The 24,057-nt window shown below is 54.9% G+C and overlaps 2 protein-coding genes across 4 annotated transcripts in view; both read left to right on the top strand.

The window, feature by feature from the left end:
• Window positions 1-23,418, top strand: part of SLC37A3 (solute carrier family 37 member 3) — a 54,208-nt gene extending 30,790 nt beyond the window's left edge. The window contains exons 9-15 of the mRNA XM_049893705.1: window positions 449-630; window positions 2,895-3,036; window positions 13,381-13,482; window positions 14,017-14,064; window positions 17,567-17,718; window positions 19,710-19,775; window positions 21,165-23,418. Coding sequence (XP_049749662.1) covers window positions 449-630; window positions 2,895-3,036; window positions 13,381-13,482; window positions 14,017-14,064; window positions 17,567-17,718; window positions 19,710-19,775; window positions 21,165-21,257 — 785 coding nt within the window. The 3' untranslated portion in view covers window positions 21,258-23,418. The remainder of the gene's footprint in view (window positions 1-448; window positions 631-2,894; window positions 3,037-13,380; window positions 13,483-14,016; window positions 14,065-17,566; window positions 17,719-19,709; window positions 19,776-21,164) is intronic.
• LOC126081698 (uncharacterized) lies at window positions 3,080-13,360 on the top strand. Of its 3 annotated transcripts, XM_049893703.1 has the most exons (3): window positions 3,080-8,631; window positions 9,688-10,962; window positions 12,457-13,360. In XM_049893703.1, exons 1-3 carry the CDS (start codon window positions 7,214-7,216, stop codon window positions 12,464-12,466), a joined length of 2,703 nt encoding a protein of 900 aa, XP_049749660.1. In that variant the 5' UTR covers window positions 3,080-7,213; the 3' UTR covers window positions 12,467-13,360. The 3 variants fall into 3 exon arrangements, with proteins under 3 accessions (XP_049749660.1, XP_049749658.1, XP_049749661.1); XM_049893701.1 differs by lacking the exon at window positions 12,457-13,360 and having other exon boundaries at window positions 9,688-11,619; XM_049893704.1 differs by lacking the exon at window positions 12,457-13,360 and having other exon boundaries at window positions 9,204-9,830.
• Window positions 23,419-24,057: the final 639 nt, after the last annotated feature.

Genomic DNA, 24,057 nt, shown 5'->3' on the forward strand with positions numbered 1-24,057 from the left:
ATGTTGTGATGTAGTTGAAATAGCATTGCTCTGAAGCCATCATATAAAGTGGAATTAGAGTCCTGGGTTTGTTGTTTATTAGCTGTTGACCTTAATTGGCCTTGGTCCCCCAACCTTAGTTCCTTCTTCTTTCACAAGGAAAAGAAAATAATACCCACCCCTAAATACCAGCTGCTGTCGCGTCGGTTCTGACTCCCAGTGGCCCCGTGTGTGCAGAATAACTGTGCTCCATGGGGTTTTCAGTGGTGGGTTCTTTGGAAGTAGGTTGCCAGGCCTTACTTCTGAGTCACCTGGGGTGGACTAAAACTGCCAATCTTGTGGTTAGAGCCTAGCACTTAACCATTTGCCTCACCCAGGATTCGTAGGTGGTGATATCTGTAAAGCGTTTAGCACAATGCGGTGCACTTAGAAGGCACTCGGTCAGTGGTAGCCCTCACTGTTGTTTCAGGTCTCCCAGGTGTCGAGGCAGAAGACACTCTTGAAGAAGACTCGCACAGGCCGTTAATTAATGGTGCTGAAGATGAAGATGAGTGTGAGCCTGGTTACTCAGTCCAGGCGGGTGATGCTGCGGTCACCCAGGTCAAGGCAATAAGCTTCTCTCAGGCCTGTTGCCTCCCTGGAGTTATACTGGTAAGCACCGTGCACCTCTCCTTCCCACGTCAGTGAGCCGTCGTAGCCCGTGAGACTTACTCTGCTGGGAATAAAGCATCTTTAAGTATTCAGCTTCCTTTTGGTTCTCCCTTACAGGGTAATATGCTCAGAGGAATAGTGTGTAGTGCACCCTAGCTTGTTTCTGGATTGGCACCTTGCAAGGGTCAGCAGACCTTTCTGTAAAGGGCCAGAGAGTAAATATGTTCAGCTAGAGGGGACCACAGGGTCTCTGCTGTAACTACTCAATTCTGAGAGCAAAAAAGCCATAGATGCCTCGTAGTGCGCAGGCATGGCCAGATGTGGCCCACGGCCCTAGTTTGCTGACCCTGATCTAGCACGTGACTAGGGAGGCCAGGTTGATATTTTATAGACCACGAAGGGCTCTGGCTGGTTCATCAAGCCTGCCTTATTTGCCTACATTCTGATCATTCCAGGAGAAGGTCTGTTTGCCCTTTCATTAAAAGGCCCAGAACACCACACTGCACAGTGCCCTTGGCGGTGCGGGCCAGTGTTCCCACAACCTCTGCAGTCAGGAAGCTTGCTCACGTCGCAGCTAAATCCCTGCTGTGGTTTTCTCCATGTTTCGGGAATGCTAGTGCTGGACTGGAAGTTGAGAGACCTAGGCTATGTGTCCAGCTTCCCGCTCACTTTCTGTGAGACCTGGGGTAAGTCACTCAGCCGTTCTGTGTCTCTGTCCCCTCCCATGGACTAGAACTCACACCAGCCTCCCCGCCGCGGTTTGTAGCGCTGGACTGTGGTGTTGTGCATAAGCACTTGTCTTTGGGGTTTTTGTGATTTTATTTTTTAACGATGCTTTATAAATGTAGACTCAGAGTCTACCAGTCATCATATTTCATACCTGTCAGTTCCCTTCCGCCTGTGCCCCTCAGGGTAAGAGCACTAAGACAGGTGGCGAAGTGTGAGTTAAAATATACGGGTAAGTTTCCTTAGTTTTTTAAACAAAAGATGACGTGTAGCGTATAGGAAGTGGGCATGCCTTTAGGCCAGCACCTGTGCTGATGGTTAGTATCTGTTAACTAATTATTAAACCTTTTGCTAGTCGTAGTTTAATTTCTGAGACAACTTAAATCTGTTGGGACTAAATATGGAACTCTTTTGCTATTCTTTCAGCATTTCATGAGAGGTTGTTCTCAGAGCTGGGTCTGCAAGTACAAGAAATGTAGTGAGCTTAATCCCCTTGTCTTGCTGGCCCACTGTCAGACAGAGCGTGCTCACGATGGCGATCTGGCTCTTGTGGGTGGCTGCGGCCCTGTCAGGAGCACTGTTTTAAAACAAGTGATACCTTGGGAGTAACCAGGAAGTGGGGGAAGAGTTACAGGCTAGACAACCTTTGAAGTCCACCCTCTTCTTCTCCCCCTTTCCCTTTGATGCTGAATGTCAGGATTTCCTGCTAATAACAGTCTGAATACAGGACTCTTAGTCCCACTACCATCCTTTCCCCCAGAGGAGAGCCTCAGACCAAGATGCCCATGGGCTATCTTTTTTTTTCTCAGTGGTATTTATTTTGTTGTTGAGAACATACTCAGCAAAGCATATACCAATTAAACAGTCTTTACATGTACAGTTTAGGGACGTTGACTACCTTCTTCGAGTTGTGCAACCATTCTCACCCTCCTTTTCTGAGGCGTTTCTCCACCATTGACATAAACTCACAGCTCCCCAAGGTCACGTGGTTTCATTCACCGAGGATCCTCTCTTCTTTCTCTCCCACTTTCGGCAGTGTCAGTGCCTTTCTCAGACCTTGAAACTCCCCGTTTTAGTCATATTGCTCTCAGTGGTTCCTGGTGTTGGCTTCATAAGAAGTAGAACAGCTGTTGACAGTCAGCCTTGGTCTTTACAGGACTTCTCTGCCTGGGATTAGTGCCCAAGAGTGGCACAGAGACCGTTTATCTTTGAATAAGAAACATGCATGTGTGCCCTGCCTTGGGGATTCCAAACACTGGTTTCCTGTGACGTGAGAAGGAAGGGAGACAGTCAGAAACAAGCAGGTGTTGTCACCCCAAGGTCTGTTTTCTGCTTTGCTGGAAGCCAGTGGGGATGGCGGGGGGCAGGGGGGTGGGACCAGGGCAAGTCAGGGAAACACAGTGTGTAGACAAGTTTAATTTTAAAATCAGGTCTTACTCACCCCAGATGCCTTTATTTCGTTTTGCTTTTTAATGACACTGAAAGTTGTCCCGCTGAGCTGTTAGTCTCTTACTGGCTGCTGAATGTGTTTCTTGTAGTATTCACTGGCCTATGCCTGCTTGAAGTTGGTGAATTACTCCTTCTTCTTCTGGCTGCCCTTTTACCTGAGCAACAACTTTGAGTGGAAAGAGGCCGAAGCTGACCAGCTGTCCATCTGGTACGATGTAGGCGGAATCATAGGTAGGCGAGATGCGTCCGCTTCCTTCATGCAGAGTTAGCCTTACTGGGTTATGAAATCGGCATTGTTCAAGGGTTTATTGCTTATGTCACAGCCATTTTCCCTACACTGTACTGCCAGCCAACAGGCAAACTCCTACAGGAAAAAAAACTCTTGGGCAGGGAGACCCGGCTCAGGCGGGCCTGTGGTTTACAGGGCTCTTTTTCTCGGGCCTGGGATAATGGGTCAGTTCTTTTGTCTTGGCCCCTTTAAATGTAACCCGTTGTACATAGTCAGGGATGTCTCAGCTCTGAACTAGTCGCGTGTCCAAGATCCACGTTAGGTTGTGATGTACTCGTCTTACCTATGGCCTGCTTGCCCGCCACCCCAGCCACAGAAGGGAGAGCGGTGGCTTGGTGCGCAGTCACAGCACAGAGGCGGGTGGTGGCAGGGATTCCCTTCTGCGCGTGGTGGCGGTCGCCTCGTTGGTGGCAGGGATTCCCTTCTGCGCGTGGTGGCGGTTGCCTCATTGGTGGCAGGGATTCCCTTCTGCGGGGATGGCGGTCGCCTCATTGGTGGCAGGGATTCCCTTCTGCGCGTGGTGGCGGTCGCCTCATTGGTGGCAGGGATTCCCTTCTGCGCGTGATGGCGGTTGCCTCGTTGGTGGCAGGGATTCCCTTCTGCGCGTGGTGGCGGTTGCCTCATTGGTGGCAGGGATTCCCTTCTGCGCGTGATGGCGGTCGCCTCATTGGTGGCAGGGATTCCCTTCTGTGCGTGATGGCGGTCGCCTCATTGGTGGCAGGGATTCCCTTCTGCGGGGATGGCGGTCGCCTCATTGGTGGCAGGGATTCCCTTCTGCGGGGATGGCGGTCGCCTCATTGGTGGCAGGGATTCCCTTCTGGGCGTGGTGGCGGTCGCCTCATTGGTGGCAGGGATTCCCTTCTGCGCGTGATGGCGGTCGCCTCATTGGTGGCAGGGATTCCCTTCTGTGCGTGATGGCGGTCGCCTCATTGGTGGCAGGGATTCCCTTCTGCGCGTGATGGCGGTCGCCTCATTGGTGGCAGGGATTCCCTTCTGCGCGTGGTGGCGGTCGCCTCATTGGTGGCAGGGATTCCCTTCTGCGCGTGATGGCGGTCGCCTCATTGGTGGCAGGGATTCCCTTCTGCGCGTGATGGCGGTCGCCTCATTGGTGGCAGGGATTCCCTTCTGCGCGTGATGGCGGTCGCCTCATTGGTGGCAGGGATTCCCTTCTGCGCGTGATGGCGGTCGCCTCATTGGTGGCAGGGATTCCCTTCTGCGCGTGGTGGCGGTCGCCTCATTGGTGGCAGGGATTCCCTTCTGCGGGGATGGCGGTTGCCTCATTGGTGGCAGGGATTCCCTTCTGCGCGTGGTGGCGGTTGCCTCATTGGTGGCAGGGATTCCCTTCTGCGCGTGATGGCGGTTGCCTCATTGGTGGCAGGGATTCCTTTCTGCGCGTGATGGCGGTTGCCTCATTGGTGGCAGGGATTCCCTTCTGCGCGTGATGGCGGTCGCCTCATTGGTGGCAGGGATTCCCTTCTGCGCGTGGTGGCGGTCGCCTCATTGGTGGCAGGGATTCCCTTCTGCGCGTGATGGCGGTCGCCTCATTGGTGGCAGGGATTCCCTTCTGCGCGTGGTGGCGGTTGCCTCATTGGTGGCAGGGATTCCCTTCTGCGCGTGGTGGCGGTCGCCTCATTGGTGGCAGGGATTCCCTTCTGCGCGTGATGGCGGTTGCCTCATTGGTGGCAGGGATTCCCTTCTGCGCGTGGTGGCGGTTGCCTCATTGGTGGCAGGGATTCCCTTCTGCGCGTGGTGGCGGTCGCCTCATTGGTGGCAGGGATTCCCTTCTGCGCGTGATGGCGGTTGCCTCATTGGTGGCAGGGATTCCCTTCTGCGCGTGGTGGCGGTTGCCTCATTGGTGGCAGGGATTCCCTTCTGCGGGGATGGCGGTTGCCTCATTGGTGGCAGGGATTCCCTTCTGTGCGTGATGGCGGTCGCCTCATTGGTGGCAGGGATTCCCTTCTGCGCGTGATGGCGGTCGCCTCATTGGTGGCAGGGATTCCCTTCTGCGCGTGGTGGCGGTCGCCTCATTGGTGGCAGGGATTCCCTTCTGCGCGTGATGGCGGTCGCCTCATTGGTGGCAGGGATTCCCTTCTGCGCGTGATGGCGGTCGCCTCATTGGTGGCAGGGATTCCCTTCTGCGCGTGATGGCGGTCGCCTCATTGGTGGCAGGGATTCCCTTCTGCGCGTGATGGCGGTCGCCTCATTGGTGGCAGGGATTCCCTTCTGCGCGTGGTGGCGGTCGCCTCATTGGTGGCAGGGATTCCCTTCTGCGGGGATGGCGGTTGCCTCATTGGTGGCAGGGATTCCCTTCTGCGCGTGGTGGCGGTTGCCTCATTGGTGGCAGGGATTCCCTTCTGCGCGTGGTGGCGGTTGCCTCATTGGTGGCAGGGATTCCCTTCTGCGGGGATGGCGGTTGCCTCATTGGTGGCAGGGATTCCCTTCTGCGGGGATGGCGGTTGCCTCATTGGTGGCAGGGATTCCCTTCTGCGCGTGGTGGCGGTCGCCTCACTGGTGGCAGGGATTCCCTTCTGCGCGTGGTGGCGGTTCCCTCATTGGTGGCAGGGATTCCCTTCTGCGCGTGGTGGCGGTTGCCTCATTGGTGGCAGGGATTCCCTTCTGCGGGGATGGCGGTTGCCTCATTGGTGGCAGGGATTCCCTTCTGCGCGTGGTGGCGGTCGCCTCATTGGTGGCAGGGATTCCCTTCTGCGCGTGGTGGCGGTCGCCTCATTGGTGGCAGGGATTCCCTTCTGCGCGTGGTGGCGGTCGCCTCATTGGTGGCAGGGATTCCCTTCTGCGCGTGGTGGCGGTCGCCTCATTGGTGGCAGGGATTCCCTTCTGCGCGTGATGGCGGTTGCCTCATTGGTGGCAGGGATTCCCTTCTGCGCGTGATGGCGGTCGCCTCATTGGTGGCAGGGATTCCCTTCTGCGCGTGGTGGCGGTCGCCTCATTGGTGGCAGGGATTCCCTTCTGCGCGTGGTGGCGGTCGCCTCATTGGTGGCAGGGATTCCCTTCTGCGCGTGATGGCGGTCGCCTCATTGGTGGCAGGGATTCCCTTCTGCGCGTGGTGGCGGTCGCCTCATTGGTGGCAGGGATTCCCTTCTGCGCGTGATGGCGGTCGCCTCATTGGTGGCAGGGATTCCCTTCTGCGCGTGATGGCGGTCGCCTCATTGGTGGCAGGGATTCCCTTCTGCGCGTGATGGCGGTCGCCTCATTGGTGGCAGGGATTCCCTTCTGCGCGTGCTGGCGGTCGCCTCATTGGTGGCAGGGATTCCCTTCTGCGCGTGGTGGCGGTCGCCTCATTGGTGGCAGGGATTCCCTTCTGCGCGTGATGGCGGTCGCCTCATTGGTGGCAGGGATTCCCTTCTGCGCGTGGTGGCGGTCGCCTCATTGGTGGCAGGGATTCCCTTCTGCGCGTGGTGGCGGTCGCCTCATTGGTGGCAGGGATTCCCTTCTGCGCGTGATGGCGGTCGCCTCATTGGTGGCAGGGATTCCCTTCTGCGCGTGGTGGCGGTCGCCTCATTGGTGGCAGGGATTCCCTTCTGCGCGTGATGGCGGTCGCCTCATTGGTGGCAGGGATTCCCTTCTGCGCGTGATGGCGGTCGCCTCATTGGTGGCAGGGATTCCCTTCTGCGCGTGGTGGCGGTCGCCTCATTGGTGGCAGGGATTCCCTTCTGCGCGTGGTGGCGGTCGCCTCATTGGTGGCAGGGATTCCCTTCTGCGCGTGATGGCGGTCGCCTCATTGGTGGCAGGGATTCCCTTCTGCGCGTGGTGGCGGTTCCCTCATTGGTGGCAGGGATTTCCTTCTGCGCGTGGTGGCGGTCGCCTCATTGGTGGCAGGGATTTCCTTCTGCGCGTGGTGGCGGTCGCCTCATTGGTGGCAGGGATTCCCTTCTGCGCGTGGTGGCGGTCGCCTCATTGGTGGCAGGGATTCCCTTCTGCGCGTGGTGGCGGTCGCCTCATTGGTGGCAGGGATTCCCTTCTGCGCGTGGTGGCGGTCGCCTCATTGGTGGCAGGGATTCCCTTCTGCGCGTGGTGGCGGTTGCCTCATTGGTGGCAGGGATTCCCTTCTGCGCGTGGTGGCGGTCGCCTCATTGGTGGCAGGGATTCCCTCCTGCGGGGATGGCGGTCGCCTCATTGGTGGCAGGGATTCCCTTCTGCGCGTGGTGGCGGTCGCCTCATTGGTGGCAGGGATTCCCTTCTGCGCGTGGTGGCGGTCGCCTCATTGGTGGCAGGGATTCCCTTCTGCGCGTGGTGGCGGTCGCCTCATTGGTGGCAGGGATTCCCTTCTGCGGGGATGGCGGTCGCCTCATTGGTGGCAGGGATTCCCTTCTGCGCGTGGTGGCGGTCGCCTCATTGGTGGCAGGGATTCCCTTCTGCGCGTGGTGGCGGTCGCCTCATTGGTGGCAGGGATTCCCTTCTGCGCGTGGTGGCGGTCGCCTCATTGGTGGCAGGGATTCCCTTCTGCGCGTGGTGGCGGTCGCCTCATTGGTGGCAGGGATTCCCTTCTGCGCGTGGTGGCGGTCGCCTCGTTGGTGGCAGGGATTCCCTTCTGCGCGTGGTGGCGGTCGCCTCATTGGTGGCAGGGATTCCCTTCTGCGCGTGGTGGCGGTTGCCTCGTTGGTGGCAGGGATTCCCTTCTGCGCGTGGTGGCGGTCGCCTCGTTGGTGGCAGGGATTCCCTTCTGCGCGTGATGGCGGTCGCCTCATTGGTGGCAGGGATTCCCTTCTGCGCGTGGTGGCGGTCGCCTCGTTGGTGGCAGGGATTCCCTTCTGCGCGTGGTGGCGGTCGCCTCATTGGTGGCAGGGATTCCCTTCTGCGCGTGGTGGCGGTCGCCTCGTTGGTGGCAGGGATTCCCTTCTGCGCGTGATGGCGGTCGCCTCATTGGTGGCAGGGATTCCCTTCTGCGCGTGGTGGCGGTCGCCTCGTTGGTGGCAGGGATTCCCTTCTGCGCGTGATGGCGGTCGCCTCATTGGTGGCAGGGATTCCCTTCTGCGCGTGATGGCGGTCGCCTCGTTGGTGGCAGGGATTCCCTTCTGCGCGTGGTGGCGGTCGCCTCATTGGTGGCAGGGATTCCCTTCTGCGCGTGGTGGCGGTTGCCTCGTTGGTGGCAGGGATTCCCTTCTGCGCGTGGTGGCGGTCGCCTCTTTGGTGGCAGGGATTCCCTTCTGCGCGTGGTGGCGGTTGCCTCGTTGGTGGCAGGGATTCCCTTCTGCGCGTGGTGGCGGTCGCCTCGTTGGTGGCAGGGATTCCCTTCTGCGCGTGGTGGCGGTCGCCTCGTTGGTGGCAGGGATTCCCTTCTGCGCGTGGTGGCGGTCGCCTCGTTGGTGGCAGGGATTCCCTTCTGCGCGTGGTGGCGGTCGCCTCATTGGTGGCAGGGATTCCCTTCTGCGCGTGATGGCGGTCGCCTCGTTGGTGGCAGGGATTCCCTTCTGCGCGTGGTGGCGGTCGCCTCATTGGTGGCAGGGATTCCCTTCTGCGCGTGGTGGCGGTCGCCTCATTGGTGGCAGGGATTTCCTTCTGCGCGTGGTGGCGGTTCCCTCATTGGTGGCAGGGATTCCCTTCTGCGCGTGATGGCGGTCGCCTCATTGGTGGCAGGGATTCCCTTCTGCGCGTGGTGGCGGTTGCCTCGTTGGTGGCAGGGATTCCCTTCTGCGCGTGGTGGCGGTTGCCTCATTGGTGGCAGGGATTCCCTTCTGCGCGTGGTGGCGGTAGCCTCATTGGTGGCAGGGATTCCCTTCTGCGCGTGATGGCGGTCGCCTCATTGGTGGCAGGGATTCCCTTCTGCGCGTGGTGGCGGTCGCCTCATTGGTGGCAGGGATTCCCTTCTGCGCGTGATGGCGGTCGCCTCATTGGTGGCAGGGATTCCCTTCTGCGCGTGATGGCGGTCGCCTCATTGGTGGCAGGGATTCCCTTCTGCGCGTGGTGGCGGTCGCCTCATTGGTGGCAGGGATTCCCTTCTGCGCGTGGTGGCGGTCGCCTCATTGGTGGCAGGGATTCCCTTCTGCGCGTGGTGGCGGTCGCCTCATTGGTGGCAGGGATTCCCTTCTGCGCGTGGTGGCGGTTGCCTCATTGGTGGCAGGGATTCCCTTCTGCGCGTGGTGGCGGTCGCCTCATTGGTGGCAGGGATTTCCTTCTGCGCGTGGTGGCGGTTCCCTCATTGGTGGCAGGGATTCCCTTCTGCGCGTGATGGCGGTCGCCTCATTGGTGGCAGGGATTCCCTTCTGCGCGTGGTGGCGGTTGCCTCGTTGGTGGCAGGGATTCCCTTCTGCGCGTGGTGGCGGTCGCCTCGTTGGTGGCAGGGATTCCCTTCTGCGCGTGGTGGCGGTTGCCTCGTTGGTGGCAGGGATTCCCTTCTGCGCGTGGTGGCGGTCGCCTTGTTGGTGGCAGGGATTCCCTTCTGCGCGTGGTGGCGGTCGCCTCGTTGGTGGCAGGGATTCCCTTCTGCGCGTGGTGGCGGTCGCCTCATTGGTGGCAGGGATTCCCTTCTGCGCGTGATGGCGGTCGCCTCGTTGGTGGCAGGGATTCCCTTCTGCGCGTGGTGGCGGTCGCCTCATTGGTGGCAGGGATTCCCTTCTGCGCGTGGTGGCGGTCGCCTCATTGGTGGCAGGGATTTCCTTCTGCGCGTGGTGGCGGTTCCCTCATTGGTGGCAGGGATTCCCTTCTGCGCGTGATGGCGGTCGCCTCATTGGTGGCAGGGATTCCCTTCTGCGCGTGGTGGCGGTTGCCTCGTTGGTGGCAGGGATTCCCTTCTGCGCGTGGTGGCGGTTGCCTCGTTGGTGGCAGGGATTCCCTTCTGCGCGTGGTGGCGGTCGCCTCGTTGGTGGCAGGGATTCCCTTCTGCGCGTGGTGGCGGTTGCCTCGTTGGTGGCAGGGATTCCCTTCTGCGCGTGGTGGCGGTCGCCTCGTTGGTGGCAGGGATTCCCTTCTGCGCGTGGTGGCGGTCGCCTCATTGGTCGCAGGGATTCCCTTCTGCGCGTGGTGGCGGTCGCCTCGTTGGTGGCAGGGATTCCCTTCTGCGCGTGGTGGCGGTCGCCTCATTGGTGGCAGGGATTCCCTTCTGCGCGTGGTGGCGGTCGCCTCACTGGTGGCAGGGATTCCCTTCTGCGCGTGGTGGCGGTCGCCTCGTTGGTGGCAGGGATTCCCTTCTGCGCGTGGTGGCGGTTGCCTCGTTGGTGGCAGGGATTCCCTTCTGCGCGTGGTGGCGGTCGCCTCGTTGGTGGCAGGGATTCCCTTCTGCGCGTGGTGGCGGTCGCCTCATTGGTCGCAGGGATTCCCTTCTGCGCGTGGTGGCGGTCGCCTCGTTGGTGGCAGGGATTCCCTTCTGCGCGTGATGGCGGTCGCCTCACTGGTGGCAGGGATTCCCTTCTGCGCGTGGTGGCGGTCGCCTCACTGGTGGCAGGGATTCCCTTCTGCGCGTGGTGGCGGTCGCCTCACTGGTGGCAGGGATTCCCTTCTGCGCGTGATGGCGGTCGCCTCACTGGTGGCAGGGATTCCCTTCTGCGCGTGGTGGCGGTCGCCTCATTGGTGGCAGGGATTCCCTTCTGCGCGTGGTGGCGGTCGCCTCATTGGTGGCAGGGATTCCCTTCTGCGCGTGGTGGCGGTCGCCTCATTGGTGGCAGGGATTCCCTTCTGCGCGTGGTGGCGGTCGCCTCATTGGTGGCAGGGATTCCCTTCTGCGCGTGGTGGCGGTCGCCTCATTGGTGGCAGGGATTCCCTTCTGCGCGTGGTGGCGGTCGCCTCATTGGTGGCAGGGATTCCCTTCTGCGCGTGGTGGCGGTCGCCTCATTGGTGGCAGGGATTCCCTTCTGCGCGTGGTGGCGGTCGCCTCATTGGTGGCAGGGATTCCCTCCTGCGGGGATGGCGGTCGCCTCATTGGTGGCAGGGATTCCCTTCTGCGCGTGGTGGCGGTCGCCTCATTGGTGGCAGGGATTCCCTTCTGCGGGGATGGCGGTCGCCTCATTGGTGGCAGGGATTCCCTTCTGCGCGTGGTGGCGGTCGCCTCATTGGTGGCAGGGATTCCCTTCTGCGCGTGGTGGCGGTCGCCTCATTGGTGGCAGGGATTCCCTTCTGCGCGTGGTGGCGGTCGCCTCATTGGTGGCAGGGATTCCCTTCTGCGCGTGGTGGCGGTCGCCTCGTTGGTGGCAGGGATTCCCTTCTGCGCGTGGTGGCGGTCGCCTCGTTGGTGGCAGGGATTCCCTTCTGCGCGTGATGGCGGTCGCCTCGTTGGTGGCAGGGATTCCCTTCTGCGCGTGATGGCGGTCGCCTCGTTGGTGGCAGGGATTCCCTTCTGCGCGTGATGGCGGTCGCCTCGTTGGTGGCAGGGATTCCCTTCTGCGCGTGGTGGCGGTCGCCTCGTTGGTGGCAGGGATTCCCTTCTGCGCGTGGTGGCGGTCGCCTCGTTGGTGGCAGGGATTCCCTTCTGCGCGTGGTGGCGGTCGCCTCGTTGGTGGCAGGGATTCCCTTCTGCGCGTGATGGCGGTCGCCTCGTTGGTGGCAGGGATTCCCTTCTGCGCGTGGTGGCGGTCGCCTCGTTGGTGGCAGGGATTCCCTTCTGCGCGTGGTGGCGGTCGCCTCGTTGGTGGCAGGGATTCCCTTCTGCGCGTGATGGCGGTCGCCTCGTTGGTGGCAGGGATTCCCTTCTGCGCGTGGTGGCGGTCGCCTCGTTGGTGGCAGGGATTCCCTTCTGCGCGTGATGGCGGTCGCCTCGTTGGTGGCAGGGATTCCCTTCTGCGCGTGGTGGCGGTTGCCTCATTGGTGGCAGGGATTCCCTTCTGCGCGTGGTGGCGGTCGCCTCATTGGTGGCAGGGATTCCCTTCTGCGGGGATGGCGGTCGCCTCATTGGTGGCAGGGATTCCCTTCTGCGCGTGGTGGCTGTCGCCTCATTGGTGGCAGGGATTCCCTTCTGCGCGTGATGGCGGTCGCCTCGTTGGTGGCAGGGATTCCCTTCTGCGCGTGATGGCGGTCGCCTCGTTGGTGGCAGGGATTCCCTTCTGCGCGTGATGGCGGTCGCCTCGTTGGTGGCAGGGATTCCCTTCTGCGCGTGATGGCGGTCGCCTCGTTGGTGGCAGGGATTCCCTTCTGCGCGTGGTGGCGGTCGCCTCGTTGGTGGCAGGGATTCCCTTCTGCGCGTGATGGCGGTCGCCTCGTTGGTGGCAGGGATTCCCTTCTGCGCGTGATGGCGGTCGCCTCGTTGGTGGCAGGGATTCCCTTCTGCGCGTGGTGGCGGTCGCCTCATTGGTGGCAGGGATTCCCTTCTGCGCGTGGTGGCGGTCGCCTCGTTGGTGGCAGGGATTCCCTTCTGCGCGTGGTGGCGGTCGCCTCATTGGTGGCAGGGATTCCCTTCTGCGCGTGGTGGCGGTCGCCTCAGTGTAAGCAGCAGATTTTAGTGGTGACGCTTTGCTGTAGCTGAAAGTGTAAACAAGGAAGAGACTTGTAAATAAGACAGTCTTGTGGAGGTATTATTTACTTGGCTGTGGCAAACTCGGTGTCCTTACCCCAACGTGTACATTTAGGGTCACGGTAAGGCTAAACTGCCCCGGTCACATGACACCAAACAGCGTATCCTTAGGTGGTACGCTCCTGTTACACCTGAATTTGACAGCCCTCGTCTTAGCTCCAGAACCGAAGGTGAGGGTGCCACAAAAGTGAGGCTGTGTCCTTTAAAATTAAAGCTGCCCAGGCGCCTGCTGTCTGAGGTGCACCAGGGTTCGGGGACCATGTCTAAACGTGATGCTGGAAGGGTTCCTGTTGCCTCTTTTCACACTTGCTGCCCCCCGCCCTGGGTGTTGGGAACCCTGATTGCTACATTTAATTTTAGTGACTGTTGGCCACTGTCAATAGCCCATGAAGAGCAGCCCTTTGTGAATTATCTTTCAAAATAAAAAGCAGGAGAATCAGGAAAATCCTCAACAGCCTGTTTTAGGAAGAGGAACAGTAAGGGCTAGTGGAAGGTCGTGGTGGTTTTTCCTTTGACCATATTTTTGGGTCTGATTTGGGGTGCCCTGTCCCCATCAGCCATCATGGCGATGCAGCAGTCAGTCTTCCTGAAAGGCAGTTGTGGAGGACGCTCTTCAGCAGTCAGCCATCTCAGGGGCTAGAGAGCAGCGTCGGGGTCCTGACAATGAGAGCAGAGTGGGGTCCTGACAGTGAGAGCAGGGTGGGGGTCCTGACAGTGAGAGCAGCGTCGGGGTCCTGACAGTGAGAGCAGGGAAGGGTCCTGACAGTGAGAGCAGGGAGGGGGCCGAGTGGCAGGTGCTGGTGTTGACTGCGCTGTCCCCTTCCTGCAGGTGGCACCCTGCAGGGCTTCATCTCCGACCTGCTGCAGAAGAGAGCCCCTGTTTTGGCGCTGAGCCTGCTGCTGGCGACCGGGGCCCTTGTGGGATATAGTCGTGAGTATTCCTTTGCGATGAAGAGGTTTCCCTGATCTCTGAGGAGGAGGGCATTTGCCGTGAGTCAGTGGTCTGCTGGGGGAGACCCTGGAGACGGCTACAAAGGCCTGCCACGATCCCTTTCATGTCCCCTAAGTGCCTGGTGAAACCACCCTCACGTCCTTTTATGCGTGTTGGGGAGGAAGCCGGCACGTCCTCTGCTTTGTTGCCGGTTTAAAAGCTTGCTTGGGAGTGTACGTAAGGGCAGACTCCAGTGGGACAGCATTACGGCCAATAAAACAGTAAAAGCAGAGAGATATAATTAGTAGGTTTGGTATGTGCTCCTTGAGATGCTGCTGCAATGAAGTCACATCAATGTGAGCACCAGCGACAGGCAGACCTTGCAAATCGGAGGTGGAGAAGGCAGTGAGAGCCCTGTCCCTGCCGAATCTGGGTGTGTCTTGTGAGGTCAGACTCCCGTCTCTGTGGGCTGCTCTGCGGAGCTTGAGTACCCCACTGTGATGTCATCTTGGCCTTTCTGCTCTTCCCTCACAGGCTCTCCTGATGATAAGTCCGTTAACGCACTTCTGATGGCGGTCACAGGTACGGCGTGGCGCTCCCCCTGCCTGTACGGCTCCTCTGTGAATGTAGGGAAGAGGAAACTTGCTCCTCTCTCGGTCTGGGTAACACAGAGACCTCGGTTATAGAGAACTCTCGTGGTAGAAGGAGAGACCCCTCTTCCTCTGGGCTATATTTCTTTGCTGTCATCAGCCTCAGTCCTGTCGTTTATAGAAGCAGGGATTTTCTAAAGTCTCTGTTTGCAGCCCCAGCTTCTGACATTTTAAGGAAGAAATAAGCTCTGAGGCAGTTGGCAAAGGAGCCGAGGGTTGGGGAGTCACTGCCCTCAAGACAAGAAGAGGACACGCTATCTGTTTCCCTTTGTAGTTTTAGTCGACCTGGATGGAGAAGGTCGTTCTGAGAAAAAACGTGGTGATGCACCGTTCGAAGTGTCTGTCTTGCCGTGCGTTCTGCCTTCTGTCCTGCGTTAGACTCTCCCCACACTGGGTCATTATGAAGTTCTTTTATGACATTCAGTGTGGGTGACAACCTTGTTATCATGGGATAGAAGAATCCTAATTTTAGTATTTGGAGAGGCCTTCATCGTCTGGCTCAACGCCGTGACTTTATAGCTGTGGAAACCGAGGCCCAGAGAAGTGAATCGGTTCACTTGAGGACTCGTGTCTGTCTAGTGACCAGAGTGAAGTTGAAATTCCAGTCTTTGCATGTCTTTCCTGCTCTGCTTGCACCATTCCGGTCATAGTCGTTCTAGAAACTATAAATAATACTCAGCGTTTGTTCAGGCCAAATGCACTGACAGCGATATATGGTATATATACACGTGTACAGTTTTACACAGAATACACTGTCAACCCAGTAAACGCAGTTGATAAGACAGACCCTGTCCTCTATGAGTGGAGCTGACGTGCGGTGGCCGGGTGTGCGAAGAACACTCGCTGCTCTGTCAGAGGCTCCTGTTGCTTTTTTTACGTACATGCACCTTAGTTCACCTTTGAAGTTTTGATTAAAACAAGGACTTGATGTTTAGCTATATTCTGGTCACTGGTGGGCACCGTCTGCAGAAACCAGAGGCAGACCAGTTCCCAGCACTCTGACATGTACACTTCTCTCCACAAAGGCGAGGCCCCGAGACTTCATGCCACTGGCTGTCAACCTTTCCAAACAGCCTCTCCTGGCTTCCACAGCTCCTTTTCCCTCAGGTATTTTTCACCTGGTGATATCAGGAAAAGTTGGCACCGGTGAGTTTATGTTAATGAGGGAGGAACAACCCAGAAAAGGAGGATGAGAATGGTTGCACAACTCAAAGAATGTAATCAGTGTCCCTAAACTGAACATGTAGAAACTGTTGAATTGGTATGTTTTGTTGTGTATATTCTCAACAACGACAACAAAGTAAATAAAATTTAGGAAAAAAAGCTGGTACCTACTTCACATAGCTGTGTGAGTGGCCAGCGATGCAACTGCAGGATTCAATTGGCCTTACTGTTTCAACACCAGGTCCCATCCCAAAGGGTGCTGAGGAGCGCCCTGATTTCTTTGTTTTTCTGGAGCTCAGCTGTATCAGATACACTTGAAATAGGGGGGCTGTTGACTAGGGCTTGGCGATCTCTGAGTTCTACAGAAATGTTTGCTGCGTCGGGTCCTCTTGGGTAGGCTGGTGTTGCAGGCTGCACAAGGGGTCGGCTCTGAGGTCAGTGTGTGGGATGGAGGTTTTATGCAGTCAGAGCTGCTTCTGAAGGTGTCTGAGGAGGGCCCATGTTGCAAACCAGCTCACCATCTTTCAGAAAGCCCAGTGTGGCTGGTTTTCCTCCTGTGTTGGAACCGGTTGGTTTTTCTTCACTCAAGCACCAGATGAAATAAAAAAAAATACTTGGGTGCAATTAGGGACCATGCTATTTAAAAATTAAGTGCTTTTAAACCCTCTATGATATTTTGGGTAGGGAGAGGCTCATGCTCTGCGAAGCCCACGGAGCCGAGTCCAGCAGCGTGAGCGACAGATTCATACCTGCCCACTCATACTCAGTTCCTGGGATGAGTCCCGGGAGGGTGGCAGATGGAGCCCCCGGCACCGTTTGAATAACTTCTTCTCCGCTCTCTTTTCCAGTATATTGGGCTGAATTTGAGCAGTTAGATGCTCACATGGTGCAGCTCCACTGTAATGGGATTTGTTAACGAGTGCAGACTTCACGGATTAGCAGGTGCCGTGGGTCCGCTGGGTGCTCTGTAGCTTTGGGTTCTAGTAAATATACTAAAATGTCACGTAATTCAACAAGGGGTTTCAGAAATGTGGATGCTATCTGCTTTGAAGATACTATTGGGAATAGTTTCCATTGCTACTGATTATTTTTTTCCTTTTCTCTCCAACGTCTGGGTAAAGTATTGGGATGTTGTTGTTGTTAGATGCCGTCAAGTCAGTTCCGACTCTCAGCGACCCCCTGGACCACAGGACAAAACACTGCCCGGTCCTGAGCCATCTTCACAATCATTATGCTTGAGCTCATTGTTGCAGCCGCTGTGTCAATCCACCTCGTTGAGGGTCTTCCACTTTTCCGCTGACCCTGTACTCTGCCAAGCATGATGTCCTTCTCTAGGGACTGATCCCTCCTGACAACATGTCCAATGTATGTAAGACCCAGTCTCGCCATCCTTGCTTCTAAGGAGCATTCTGGTTGTACTTCTTCCAAGACAGATTTGTTCATTCTTTTGGCAGTCCATCGTATATTCGATATTCTTCTCCAGCACCACTATTCAAAGGTGTCAACTCTTCTTCAGTCTTCCTTATTCATTGTCCAGCTTTCACAGGCATACGATGTGATTGAAAATACCATGGCTTAGGTCAGGTGTAGCTTGGTGTTCAGGGTGACATCTTTGCTTTTCAGCACTTCAGAGGTCCTTTTGCAGCAGATTTACCCAATGCAATGCATCTTTTGATTTCTTGACTGCTGCTTCCGTGGGTGTTGGTTGTGGATCCAAGTAAAATGAAATCCTTGACAACTTCAATCTTTTCTCCGTTTATCATGATGTTGCTCATTGGTCCAGCTGTGAGGATTTTTGTTTTCTTTATGTTGAGGTCTAATCCATACTGAAGGCTGTGGTCTTTGATCTTCATCAATAAGTGATTCAAGTCCTCTTCACTTTCAGCAAGCAAGGTTGTGTCATCTGCATAACGCAGGTTGTTAATGAGTCTTCCTCCAATCCTAATGCCCTGTCCTTCTTCATATAGCCCAGCTTCTCGGATTATTGCTCAGCATACAGATTGAATAGGTATGGTGAAAGGATACAACGCTGACTCACACCTTTCCTGACTTGAAACCACTCAGTACCCCCTTGTTCTGTCTGGATGACTGTCCCTTGATCTGTGTAAAGGTGCCTCATGAGCGCAGTGAAGCAACACTCAAGCCTGCACCTGTAGTACAACACATTGACAGGCGTGGGGGGTTGGGGTGGTAGTTTGCCTTATTTAGTAGATTCCTAGTGGTGTTCTGAGTGATGTTTTACTGAGAGAGTGTTCTGTGTGTAACCGTAGGGTTTTTTATTGGTGGACCTTCTAACATGATCAGCTCTGCGATCTCTGCGGATCTGGGGCGCCAGGAGCTAGTCCGAGGGAGCAGTGAGGCTTTGGCCACAGTCACAGGCATCATTGATGGAACTGGGAGCGTCGGTGCCGCGGTGGGCCAGGTGAGATCATGGCGGGCCGGGTGAGAATGTGACAGGGGCTGGAACACACACTAGGTCGTCCTGTCCTCCCAAGGCGCAGGCGCCCGCCCCGATGGCGTGTGGAGTGGGCAGCCTCGTGTGCTGTAGTGCACTGCCCTGAAGCCTCCTCTGAGGTCCAGCTGATGCCACCTGACATGGAAGAATTCTCCACTGTTCTTAGTTCCTTCTTCCCAGAAGTTTCATTACTTTCAGGTTCTTGCTGTCGAGAAATAAGCTCAGATCTCAGAAGACAGCTCCACCTGCTCCAGCCCCCTCCCACCTACCAGGTTGTAAGGGGTAAAGAGAAGGGGCAGGCTCGAGACAAGCCTCTCGTTATCCTCACCCGGCATGCAGACCCCGCCTCTTCCCCTGTCCCATCTCCCCATAACACATGCATGCGTGCGCACGTGCACGTTTTTACATGGGGCCTCACTGCAAACGGCCCTGGACCCTCCAGCTGCCCCCTGAGTCACCTTCCCTGAGTCCTCCACGTCCAGAAATCTGAGACCGTGCTTCAGAAGGTGGTCCACCGATTCCTTGTGTCAGAATGACCTGGGCTACTCGTGAAAGCGCAGACTGCTGGGCTCATTGCAGACTCGTGGGCAGAGCCTGGGCGTCCATACTTTCAACAAGCCATCTGGTCATTGTTAGGCACGCTAAACTTAGAGGGCACCTCAGCTGAGATTGGGCTACTGCAGAACTGTTCTAGTTGGTCTTTTTGCTTAAATTCAGGCCTTCTCTAGAAAGGCCTCTCTCCTGTAGGAAGGTCCTGGGTCACGCTTCTCCTAGGGTACAGCACTCCAGGCCACTGAGAGCTGCTTCTGAAAAATAGGGATTTGGGAGTCACCTGCCATGGATAGAATAGTTGAAACGATGGCAGTGGGTAAGGTTTTTAACAGGGAGAGAGAACGAAGTGCCAAAGGCAGAACCTGAGAGAACGAACGCCTGGCGTCAGAGGCAGAAAGTGAGGAGAAGAACGTGTTGTCCAGGGCAGAGAATCCGAGGAGGTGTCAGATGTAGAGAAGTCAAGGAGAACTGGAGAAAAAAAAGACTTTAAAACCCACTGCTGTCATGTCAATGCCAACTTGTAGCAACCCTGTAGGACAGGAAAACTGCCCCATAGGGTTTCCAAGGCTGTAATCTTTATGCAAGCAGACTGCTACATCTTTCTCCCATGGAGCAGCTGGTGGATTCAAACCACTGACCTTTCGGTTAACAACCAAGCACTTTAACCACTGTGCTACCAAGGCTCCTTGGAAATATACTAAAAACCATTAAATTGTGGATTTTAAATGGGTGAACTTTATGTTATGCAAAAAAAGCTGTTTAAAAAAAAAGATGAGCGGGCAGTCAGAGTTCGGAGGGCCACCATGCTCTTACAGGTGATCAGACCTCCGCTGCTCTGCTTTCCATGACATGATCCAGGCTAAGTCGTTCGCGTTCATTTTCCCCGCTTGTGTCAGTAGCAGTGTGATCAGAGAACATCCGTTCAGTGCTGTTAGATCCTTGCCAGTGGTTGAAAGTAAAGACTGCTGTAGAACGTTAATGCGGTGCAGTAATCCTGGGAGTCAGGAGCATAATTGAGAAACGGGAGGTGTCCTTAGACTTCAGACCCATCTGAAAGCATCAGTTATAGTGCCTTTCATCGGAAGAAAGAATGATTACACGGGAGTGGCCTGGGCCTGAGAACGTTCATCATTTCTCTTCATAGTGAGGAGAATAAAAACCCACCTGAACCTGCATGTCTTCTGTTCTACAGTTTTTGTGTGGGGCCTCCGTGAGCCCACAGCGTTCAGGGCGCTGATAGAGCTCCAGTGGGAACGTGTACTTGGCAGAGCTTTGTAAAATGCAAGCCCTTGACCACCGCCAGCTCCCTTCTCTTCTCTTCAATAGCCACGTTTAATCTGCTTTTTAGCGGTTTCGTCTCGTTGGTCACAGGTGATTGTGTTGTAATGTCTTTATCTCCCTTTCAGTTTCTGGTGTCTTTGATCCAGGACAAACTTGGATGGATGTGGGTTTTCTATTTTTTCATTCTCATGGTAAGTGTGTGCTTTTTTTTTTTTTTTAACTAATTATTTTTCTTATTAATTTATTCTAAAGCAGTTACTTAAGTTACTTCTTGAAACCAGTAAATTCAATGGTTTCTTTTAAAGACTCTTTTGTGAAAAGTAACATTTTTTTCTTCTTTAAGGATGAAAATGGCCCCCAGTTTGCCTTTGACCTAAGTCTAACACGTATTATCTTTTAAAATTCCAGAAAAACTAACACTGAGAGACTGATTTCAGGTGCCCTCCTCCAGGGTCCTCTCCACGTGCTGAATACAACGTGGGGATTCTGAAGGAAATAGCAGTGTGTGCCAGGCAACGTGGGGTTAACAGCCCCGCATTGCTCTGATTAACACTGGGCTCACCCCGTGAGAATTCCAAAATAACAGTCGTCACTTGAGGAAGTATGTGCTGTGCTCTGGACATTGCTGACTGGAATTTTGTACTTTCTGAGAAATAGCCAGTGTGGAGGGGTGCCTGGAGCTTTTAAAATGTTGCTGTCTGTGGAGTGAGCACAGTGCTCTCCACAGGGCTTCTTGAGAGGCTGGTGACTGCCGTGTCCACCAGGGGGCGCATTTAGCACCCTGTACCTAAAACTTGTGTGCTGTTGAGTCAGTTCCCACTCAGAGCCACCCCACATGACAGAGCAGAACTTCCCCATAGGGTTTCCTAGGCTGTAATCTTTATGGGAACAGATTGCCAGGCCTTTCTCCCATGTCACTGCTGGGTGGGTTCCAACTGCCAGTCTTTCAGTTCACAGCTGAGCACTTAACCACTGTACCGCCGGGCCTCCTACACCTAATTAACCCAAAACCCAATTAGGGCATCCTAATTATGGACAGGGCTCTCTCAGCAGCTCCAGTCAACCCAGTACAGATCGCTGCTCTCTTGCCTCGTGCAAGGCGCCCGATCTATTTGAGTCCAGGCGCTCCCTGGAGCTGACCCCAGGCTACCACATAGGGAGCCTTCTGGTGCCTGACTGCCTTCTGGCTTCCCAAGGTGGGCCGTGTCTCCCTGAGTCCCACTTCTGACAAAGGAGGGAGCCATCTCTCGATGAACTGGTGGTGCGATCCTACCCGAAAGTGTCGTAGAAAGGAAACTGGGTCTGTTATAAGAAACACAGGTTTTCATCTGAGGCCGAAGCATCAGTTTCTCTTCTGCCAACGGCAAATTATTTCATTTCTCTAGCTCAGTCCTTTTTCGGAGGCTGAAATGTAACAGTAAGTCTGTTGTGATAGTATTTGCTATAATTTAAAAAATCATTTTCTAATTCATTGATGATCAAGCGTTGTCTTTGTACAAAGTCAAAATGATGTTCAAACCTTGATGCTCCAGTAGGAGTGGCTAAGTTGCTGGCACATTTTCACTTCTTTCTCTTCACAGACGGGCTGTACCATTGCATTCATCTCACCATTAATTGTGAGGGAAGTAGGCCATCTTGTGCAGAGGAGGCAGGCTCGTACGTTGAATGACTGACTGGGGCCCTCCAGAGAAAAAGACAGCGGGGGACACTGGGACGTTGCCCGGAGCTCCACCATAGCCTTGGGTCGTCAAGCCTGCTCCCGGGTGTCAGCTGCCTGTGAGGGGCCGACTGCCCCGGCAGGCTGGGTGATTTTTCTACACTACACGATTGTTGTTGACGATTGGCTTCCGTGTCTCATGTGTGTACCGCACACCTGCCAGCCTCTTTGTCTGGCCAGTCGAGGCTCTTCCCTTCGGCCTCACGTACCTGGCTGGTTGCCGGCTCTCCTTCTCTAGCCTTGAAAGCTGGGTGAACAGGAGGCAGGGTCACCCGTGGCTTGTGTCTGCAGTGTGCTCCACGAACAGAAGGGTCGTTGCGCCTGGCTTTGTCATGAGTCTTTACGTTAAAGCCTGGTGCTCAGGCTGGACCGAGCCTGAGCCTGTCGTGGACAGAGTGCCTCCTGCCCATCTGGTGGGCAAGGACACACGATGCACCAGGGGCTCCATCGCTGTCTGTCCCATCGAAGGTCATCTGAAAGTCATCCTGCCCCAGAAGCAAAATACCTTCAAATCCTGGTCACCCTGCTCTGCCCCAGCCTCATTCAGAATTCACTTGACTCCAGAACGCACCTACCCTTCCTTTTGGGGGGCGCATAAGGCACATCTGTTATCTCGAACATTCCAGCGAGTGACTCGCAGCAAAGGAGTCGGCCCTGGATTTGCCGTGTGGGGGCTTTAGGACCACTGTAGAAGCCAGCCTGCTTGGCCCTGTGCACAGAGGCTTGATCGCCGTCACAGCCGGCTTCCTTGAGTTTCCTCAGCAGACGGCTAGAATTAGGAGGAGACTGCGTTATGCTAGTGAGTGTAACATAGGTGACATTGAGTCACATCGGTGGATTACTGGGGCCTGATGGCGTCTGTTCGTTAGAGAATCATGGAGTGTCTGTCTTCAAGGCTGTGGGTTCTGTAGTAATTACTGATATTTTAAGGTCATTCTGTACATGGGTTTTAAATTATATGAGCAAACTAGGGGGAAATGTGCAATTTTGAGGGAACCCTGATTTGCATTGGGCTGGGGAATATTTTTCAGTGTCTTACTTTATACTCTGAAACGTGATTTGTTTATGAACTTGATAAATGAATGCTATTAAATCAAATTTCCAATCAGTAATACTGCTTATTACTGAGAAAAAGGGAAAATATGAAACACAGAAAGGAAAAATAAACTGGCTTTTCTAGTAAATCACATGTCCGTTTCTCTGGTCTGAGCCCTGAAGTTTACAGTCTGGCCCGTGCTGTGGGATTTCCCGAGGCCGCCGGTCCCTCCCGCTCCCACACTAGCCCTGCGTTCCCCTTCTCTGAGGAGCTGCGGGGGGCTTCCTGGGACGCCTGTGAAGCACGTGAGATTGTGCTGAGTCTGGGCGGATTGCCGAGTTTTAACTTAAGAGTTGTTTGTAGACAAACCCCATTTTTAAGGTTGAACCTCTTTCGGACGTGTGGCACAGAGACCGTTTCTCCTCCCCCCACGTAATACACACGGTCGCATTTGAGTGCCCCTGTCCCAGCCTGTTTTCTCTCCAGTGTGAACCGGACAGGCGTGAGTGCTACACAGAACTCCCTAGAGCCCCCGTCTGTCCCCGTCTTAGTCTCCTAGAGCTGGTGCAACAGAAACAACCACAAGAGGGTGACTTTAACCAACAGAAATTTATTTTCTTACGGTTAGGAGGATAGAAGTCCGAATTCAGGGCGCAGGCTCAAGGGGAGGCGCTCCTGTTGGCTCTGGGGGAAGGTCTTTGTCTGTAGCCCCAGCGTTCCTTGATTCCTTGGTGAACCCCCTGTGACATTTGTCTCTCCCAACCCTGGTGGTGTAGTGGTTAAGTGCTAACCAAAGGGTCGACAGTTCGAATCTGCAAGGCGCTCCTTGGAAAATCTATGGGGCAGTTCTACTCTGTCCTGTAGGGTCACTATGAGTTGAAATCGACTCAGTGGCACTGGGTTTCTCTCTGCCTAATCTGTTTTTAAATCTCAACAGTGATTAGGTTTAAGACACACCCTACATGGATATGACCTCATTGACATAACAAAACTCTATTCCCAAATGGGATTACATCCATAGGTATGTTGTTGTTAATTGATTTCAACTCATAGAGACACTATAGGACAGAGTAGAAAAGCCCCAGAGGGTTTCCAAGGAGCAGCTGATGGATTTGAACTTGCAAACCTTTTGGTTAGCAGCTGAGCTCTTAACTGCTATGCCGCCAGGGCTCCATCCATAGGTATGGGGTTAGGATCCTGACACATTTTTGGGAGATGCAGTTCAATCTGTAATAGTATGTGGAATAAAATTATAAACAAGATAGATACTCACCTGTGAAAGAAATTGTATATTGCACTGTGGAGATAATTTTCTTACTGTTCTAGTCTGGGAGTCTACATAGGAGTTAACTTTAAAGAACTTCTAAGAGCAGGCTTCACTTTCTTCATTTTTTTCCCCTGAAGGAAAGGCCATCAGGAATTGGTGTCAGCTCTTCTCTCAATGCTTGGTAGAATTCTCCAGTGATGCCATCTGGGCCAGGACCTTTTCTATGATCTCTTCAAGTTCTTTGTTAAAGGTCTGTTCAAAATTTCTACCTCGATTTGTGTTAGTTTAGGTAGGTAGTGTGTTTCTAGAAATTTGTCCATCTCTTCTAAGTTTTCAAATTTGTTGGAGTACAGTTCTTCATAGTATTCTGTTATGATCCTTTTAATTTCGTTTGGGTCTGTGGTGATGTCACTGATCTCATTTCTTATTTGTGTTGTTTGCATCTTCTTTTCC

This window comes from Elephas maximus, chromosome 8 (genome assembly GCF_024166365.1).
Source record: "Elephas maximus indicus isolate mEleMax1 chromosome 8, mEleMax1 primary haplotype, whole genome shotgun sequence".
Taxonomy (NCBI): domain Eukaryota; kingdom Metazoa; phylum Chordata; class Mammalia; order Proboscidea; family Elephantidae; genus Elephas; species Elephas maximus.